Source organism: Galeopterus variegatus, unplaced genomic scaffold, assembly GCF_000696425.1.
Source record: "Galeopterus variegatus unplaced genomic scaffold, G_variegatus-3.0.2 Scaffold11555, whole genome shotgun sequence".
In the NCBI taxonomy this organism is placed as follows: Eukaryota; Metazoa; Chordata; class Mammalia; order Dermoptera; family Cynocephalidae; genus Galeopterus; species Galeopterus variegatus.
In genome coordinates, this window is record NW_007737666.1 from 10,163 (window position 1) to 17,570 (window position 7,408).

A 7,408-nucleotide genomic window follows, 5' to 3' on the forward strand; every position below is an offset into this window, starting at 1 on the left:
TGAGGCTCAGAGATTCAGTGGCATGTCCAATGTTACCCAGTGAGTGGGTAACGGAACTAGGACGCGAATGAAGATCTGTAGGAAGCCAAACTTTGTGTTCTTCCCCCAGAGCAGTATCAGAATGAAAAAGGGTCTCTAAAGTAGTCTTTGTAAACCATGAAAGCATGACTTTCTCATGTACCACCATGAATTTATACACAGATTGGAAAAGTCCAATGACAAAGACTGAGTAGCATTTTAATAACAACACTAGGATGGGACCTAGAAAGCCTGGCTTCTGATGTCAGCTTCACCCATAACTAACTGTGAATTGAACTATTCATGATACTTCTCTGGGCTTCAGGTTCCTCACCAGCAGAGCAAAAGAGTGAGGTCTGATAATTACCATAGTCTTTTCCAGACGTAGAGGTCCTTTACAGTCTTCAGTCTGTAGTTAGTGGTTGAATGATCTCTGGCACCTACAACATAGTTTCATGTTTTGCCATCTACGCTAGAAAAGGGAATCTTGTTACCCTTTCCAAATAGCCCATTTTTCAACAAGACTGTGATTCAACACCAGGTTTGGAGTCAGAGACCTGGGTTCATTGTCCAGCTCCACCACTGACCAGCACTGTGGCCCTGGCAAGTCTCCTAATCTCTCTGAACATCGGGTTTCTTGAGTATGTCATGGGGGTGCCTTTCCTACATCCCTCACAGGGATTTTGTTAGGATCTCATTTGATGACTTAGGGGAAAACCCTTTGTTGTAAAATATTCTATCAATGAAAGCTCTTTTGACATAATTGCCTGTAAGAGGAACTCCAGTAGTAGATATGCAAGAACCTGCTGAATGCTGGGGAGAGAGCTGGTGCTTTAGGGAGGAAAAAGTCTGCACATACACCTCAAGTCATGCCACACGGGTCACAACCTACACTGGGCCCTGACTGCCAATCCTTTCTGTAAGGCTAGAAACATGATTCTTCAGGGCTGAAATGGGGCATCTTTGTAGAAAGGAAGGAGAAATAAAAAGAGAGACAAAAGAAAAAGTAAAATAAGGGGGGAGGAAGATGAGCTTATAACAGATCTCAGGATATTGTCAGTTTTGATAACATGGGATGTAAATAACAGATGCTGTTTGCACATAGGAAGAGGTTCTTTCTCTTGCTATTCAAAGCACAACTTACATATACTCCTAAGCCATCTCTTACCTGGTTCATTTTTTTTTTTTTACTGTAGGTAAGCCTTTTGTAGATGAATTATTATTTGAAAATATTATTGCCCTATGATCTCAAAACAAAGGTTATTAATTCCTGAGTCAAGAAGATACAACTGCTCCAGAACTTTGACTAGGACATTCAAGATGCTGAAGAAGGCAGGGGTCCTCAGAGCCTCGGTTGCCAACCAGGTAATTCTCCCCGCGGTTGGGGGCGAAAAGCTTTCCCTGAAGATCTGTTTTCCTCTGCCAGCTATTAACCAGACAGAAAGGACAACTTATAACCTGATTATGTTACTCATGCTTTTTGTTGCTGGGCTGTTTTATTTATTTATTTTCTTTCTTCCTTCATTGTAGGGAGCACTGGCTTTGGTGTGGAACAGTATTGGGTGAAATCATGTCTTTGTAGTATAACAACCATGAAACTGTGGGAAAGTTAGTTAATCTCAATGAATGTCAGTTTCTTCATCTGCAAAATAATTACTGATACCTGCAATGCAGTCTAGTTATGAGGTTTAAATGAGATGACATGTAGGCTTTCAATAAATATCAGTTCACTAAAGATCATTTCAGGTTATTCAAACAGATGCTGTACCTCCCTTCCTCCAGACAGTCAGTTTGACAGAGAAGTCCTAACAATTTGTGTTTTAAAAGGGGTTTTAGGACACTGAAAATCCCCTATGACTTTTGGAAGGAAAGTTCAGCAAAGGAGTGCAGGGTTCATGCAATGACTTTAAAATGGGGTGTGAGGGGGCACAGCTCCACACTCTTCACCCTGAGCCCCCTTCTCTGTTAACACTGCAGTAAAGTGTTCACATACACTCCAGATTAGATTCTCCAGAAAAAATCTTCATTTAAATTATTACATTCCATCATTCCCTTTAAGCAATATGTTATTTGAGAGTTAAACCACGTATCCTGATTTTTGGATCATAAAGCATGATTAAATAAGAAGTCAATGGATTACTCATCTTAATAATTATTTGGGTGTAAAACCCAGAACACGATTCCAAGCTTACATTAAAATAAATCCCATATAGATGAAAACAGAAGGCAATATGGATAAATATTTTAACCTCATGTGACAGTGATGGCCAGTCTATCTAATATAAATTTCAAAATTATGAGGGAAACCTTAAATATGACAATAACATTTTCGGAAAATTCACAATAGCAAAAAACATAGTGTAAATAAGAGAAAAAATACAAACTGGGGAATACTATTAGTAACAGGATAAGCCATAAATATATAAAAGAATTTTCACAAATTACTGGAAAAAAACAATAAAATAGAAAAATGTGAAAAGCTGTAAACTGAAATATGAAAAGTTAATCATGACGTGAAAAGATAGATATTCAGCTTCATTAGTAATTTTAAAATAGTAAACACCACTAAGGTCTTTTTAACACACCAAAATTAGCAATAAATAAATAAATAAATAATGAACAAAATTAAGTGTTCATCAGGGGTTTGGGAAAGACAACATTCCCGTGCACTGCTAGTGGACTGTACAGCACAGCCAGTGAAGAGAACATTTCAGTAAAGGGTATGAAAATGGCCATGTGATTATTCTGTGATGCTGCAACCCTGCATATATGAATTTATAGTAGAGAATCAAAACTGCATAAAAATACGTGAGTGCAGGAAAATTCATTATGGTCAATCTGTTTTTGAGAAACAAAACCAATATGAATTATATGAATATCATCCTATTCCTATAAAATTGTACCCAGAGAGAGATGCTATCTCTGGGAGATGGGATTTACTTTTTGTTTTCTAGTTTTGTGTTGATCTTTTAATAATTCATGTATTGTTTGATAAGAGGAAAAAGATAACAAGGCTATTTTCTTTTTTTGAAAAAAGAAGTGATGTGAACCAAGTGTGAAGGAAACAGTGCTGAACTGAAGTCAGATGTGGCTGAAGCTGGTGACAATGAGCAAATGACTTCATATCCATGGAACTCAGGTTTTCTCATCTGTGTAAGGTGGGTATTGGACCACATGTTCGCTTTTAATTCTAACATTAAAAATTCAATATTGAAATCACTTGATATACAAAGCGTATGTCACTTGACTTGATTTTCTTGACTGTAGACGAGCAAATGACTTCATATCCATGGAACTCAGGTTTTCTCATCTGTGTAAGGTGGGTATTGGACCACATGTTCACTTTTAATTCTAACATTAAAAATTTAATATTGAAATCACTTGATATACAAAGCGTATGTCACTTGACTTGATTTTCTTGACTGTAGAAAGCCCAGGACCACCTCATCTGTGAGAAAGCTCGCGTTGGACTCTAAATAGCAGTGGTGGGCTCTGTAGTTAACAAATTGCCTCTATTCTGATTATGAAACAGTGGTACCTGCTGTAGTTAGGTTTCTGGCACTGGTCCAGAAGTCCTTACAGGTGAGAACAAAATCTCATAAGTTAAATTTTCCTAATCTCTACATTAACTTGAGATTCCCTTCATTGTAAAATCTGGGTTTAGTTAGAAAAATATTCTTTTTCTCCTTGTGTGATTTGTTGTCCAAATCCCCAGACCTTCTCTCCAGTGCAAATGTGTTCAGATTGCAGATCTAGGTGAATCCAGGAATTTCAGAGAAAACAAGGACTCTGAGATCCTTGCAGTAGAGGTGTCCGAAGCACCTGTGTCCCCAGGGGAAGAGGAAGACGGCTTCCCAAACCATGCGGCTGCGCCTACTGCTGAGCTGTGCAGCTGGCACTGGAGTCCTGTGTAGTTTATCAGGCATTTAGCTAGAATTGAGCCCACAGTCAATGTTCATGCAGTGCACATGACACAGCCATCCATTCGCCCCCCAAAACATTTAGTCACTGCAGGAAATAGATTTTAAAGACAGGAATAAAAAACAGTGTGACGTGGTGAAAAGTTTAAGGGCTCCAGAATCAAACAAAACTCAACCTTATATGGTGTTAGAGTGTAGCCACTTTGTCACAAAATCCAAACTTGCTATCTTGGCATCCCCTTCATCACTGGTCCCTCTGCACTTCCAGACATCTCCTCTTCTTCATATACCTTCAGATTCAGTAGTGTGGCCCAGTCGCCACTTGACTAGCAGGAAGAACGTGTGCCTGCCTGAATCACAGCCTCCTTTGCTTCTAGGCCCTGACTCTCTCTTATTCCTTTCCCTCGTGGGTACCTGACAGATACCCTGTACCCAAGGCACACTTAAGTGCTTTCTATTTCTGTGCATGTCTAGCACATTTCTGCCTCCATTCTTTTGCCCAGCTCAGCTCCTTTGCCTAAAATGTTCCCTCCCTTTGCTACTGACATACGCCCACCTACGTTCAAGATCCAGGAAAGCTGCCATCTAACTTGTCCCATGTCCCCAAGCCAAAAGGACTTCTCCCCCCTAGTAATGCCTAAAACAACCAATTTATACCCCTCACCCATTCTTGCGCTGCCTTGAATTACAGCTGTTTGACCTTCACTACCAATGTGAGATTCTGCCAGCTGCTGAGTATGTCTGTTCCCATGATGCATTCCAGAACTGAGAAATAACCACAGGGTGGATTCAGGGTACTCACTGGATCCACTGTGAGGCAGACCAAGCTAAAAATCCATGGAACATCTGATTTCCATGACCCCTACTCTGGTACAAACACAGTAACATTTTGGATCTCCTGGAATTAATGTCAGTTCAGAGTCATTGTCATGAATTCTGGAAAAGTCTGATTATTTTCTCTTCCACAATGCATAGTCACTCTGGTAAAAGGCCGTAGGTCCCTTTGGGGAAGGTTGGGAGAAAGATTAGCAATATAAATTTTTGGCTGTTGCTGTGGGTTGATTGAATTGTGTCCCCCAAAGTTCATATATTAGAAGCTTACTTCCCACTGTAACTGTTGAGGGTGGGAAATCCTGTTATGGTAATCGAAAGGTGGTTCCTTGAATAGGTGATTAGATTGTAGGACCATGCTGCAGTGAATGGACTAAAAATGGTGGTCAGAGGCATGGTTTGTAGGGCTTTAAAAGGAGAGTGAATATGGAGGTTAGTCCCTCTCTGCTCTGCCATTTTTCACAATGTGATACTCTGCCGTCACTGTTGCCACCACCAAGGCTCTCATCAGATGTGTTCCCTGGACTTTGGACTTCCCAGTCTCAGAAACTGTAAGCAATAAATTTCGTTTTCTTTATAAAATACCCAGTTCCAGGTATTTTGTTATAAGCAACAGAAATGCACTAATACAGCTGTGTAGCAGGGTCCTTCCTGACAAGACTCTTCTTCCCCTTCATTTTAAGGATTCTGGATCTGTAAACTGCATCGAGCCTGGGAATTGATTGTTTTTGCTTTCATAACCTGGAATTGCCTTTCCGTTTATGTGCAGATACCATCATGTGCCCCAGCTGCACCATTGGATGGTTTGTCCACAGGTCCAATTGCTATGGATACTTCTGGAAGCTGAGGAACTGGTCTGATGCTGAGGTAAGAAATTTGGCCCATGCCTGGACCGACTTCTCTAGAGCAAGGTGCCAGCCAGAACCCTGGATCTCATCTGATTCAGGATCAAGTGTCTTTCCTTGGCACTCTGAGGAGAAGCTGCCTGGCTGGGGAAAGGATAGAAGAGTGTTGTGTTGAACTCATTCGATCTTGTGTGCACTGATGAAGCAGCTGCGTATGCCGGGACCCTCAATGGGCTGCAAGTGAAGCGATTTGCTCAGTTTTCCTGGGCTCGGGTTTAGGACATGCCTCTGGGTTTCCAGCCACTCCCTGAGGCCTCAGGCCCCCTCCTCTGAGCTCTCCCCTGGAGGAAAGTTACTGTTGTCAGTTAGCCCTATTCTTAGCACCAACATGGGGAAAATGAGACAACGGCGGGGGTGGGTTGGGGGGGTGATGGTTTATGCAGCTGAGTGGCTGGGCATGCTCAGTAGAGAACACAGAACATTCTGGTGCATACAACTGGGAACCAATCCCTTAATTGAATATTCACCAGATAGAAAAACTATAAAAGCCAAATCCCAGCCAAAGGCAGGGTTGGTGCTGCTCACTTTCCTGGCTGAGGTGTGTGTACTTTACTTTGTATCTAACTTACTTTCAGCAAGTGGCTGCTCACTCTCTGGAGCCAGCCTGCACTCTGTACTGAACTTTAAGTATGTGTTTCTTGCTTTTGTGTTAGACTTGATGTGGGTCCTGCTCAGTCTCTGGAGCTACGCCGCACTCTCTCTGTGGAACCTGTATTTCTTATCTGTTATATTAACCCTGTTCTCACGTTCTACTATGACTCTGCCCTTGAATTCTTTCCTGTGGCAGAGTCAAGAACCTGGTAAGAGGACTGGGTGGGTTTAGGCCAACTACCAGCCCCCTGGATCCTACCTTCGACATCACAAGGACATAAGGATGAGTGAGAAATCGCCCCTACCCTCAACAAGTCATTGTTGGTAAAGAAAATAAAATACATAAATCAGAGGAGGATGAGAACACGAGGAACTTGCAGAAAGAATAACTGGATTCCTGATGAGACTTACCAGAAAGAGAGTGGTAAGCAGACAGGCCTGCAGCAGAGGTCTCAGAGCCACAGATGGGAGAGAAGCAGTCCAGACAAACGGGATGTGTCATTGCTCTCCACAACCCACAGATATGTGGATTTAATTCCACTGAGGCTTTGTTTAAGAGGTACCTGGATGGACAGTGAAGGTAAGTTACCTCAGATAGATGCTGCATCTCTCTGAATTGTGGCTGTTTTGCTGAAGTGACTGATGGGGAGCCACGTGGGTACATTGTGGCATGACCTGGGCCCAGAATGGTCTCAGAATGGCCATATATAACTCAACAATGAAAAAAGAAAAAAACCCAGAAAAACAGGTGTGAATCACCTATCACGTGATAACTACAGACAATATAAAAGTATTCTCTGGCCTTAAGTACAGGATTAATGCAGGATTGTGACATTTAAACAGGAAATGTCCATGCAGTGTGACCATAAATGACTTTCCCAAGATTACACTGAGAGTAATTAGCAGAGCAAACCCAGGGAAGTCTGTCCTAATGCCACGCTTTCCTAAGCTGAGTCCTGAATAAATGTAGTCAGAGAGAGAGAGAGAGAGAGAGAGAGAGAGAGAGAGAGAGAGAGAGAGAGAGAGAGGGAGAGAGGGAGAGAGGGAGAGCGCGAGCACGCGCGCACGTTAACAGAGGGCTTCCAGACTCTGTTCACTGAAAGAGCTCACGGAGAGCAATGGACGTTCTCCTCAGGTCTTTGG

At 42.0% G+C, this 7,408-nt stretch overlaps 1 protein-coding gene across 1 annotated transcript; it reads left to right on the top strand.

Moving 5' to 3' along the window:
• The first annotated feature begins 3,879 nt into the window (after positions 1-3,879).
• REG4 (regenerating islet-derived family, member 4) lies at positions 3,880-5,789 on the top strand. Its single transcript, XM_008594788.1, has 2 exons — positions 3,880-3,931; positions 5,539-5,789. Exons 1-2 carry the CDS (start codon positions 3,880-3,882, stop codon positions 5,787-5,789), a joined length of 303 nt encoding a protein of 100 aa, XP_008593010.1.
• Positions 5,790-7,408: the final 1,619 nt, after the last annotated feature.

What these genes read in the sequence shown, in the direction of transcription:
- REG4 (XM_008594788.1), top strand. Translation starts at nt 3,880, where the DNA reads ATGCGGCTGCGCCTACTGCTGAGCTGTGCAGCTGGCACTGGAGTCCTG. An exon ending in TGGCACTGGAGTCCTGTGTA is followed by an intron (nt 3,932 to 5,538) that starts GTTTATCAGGCA and finishes GTTTATGTGCAG; the next exon opens with ATACCATCATGTGCCCCAGC.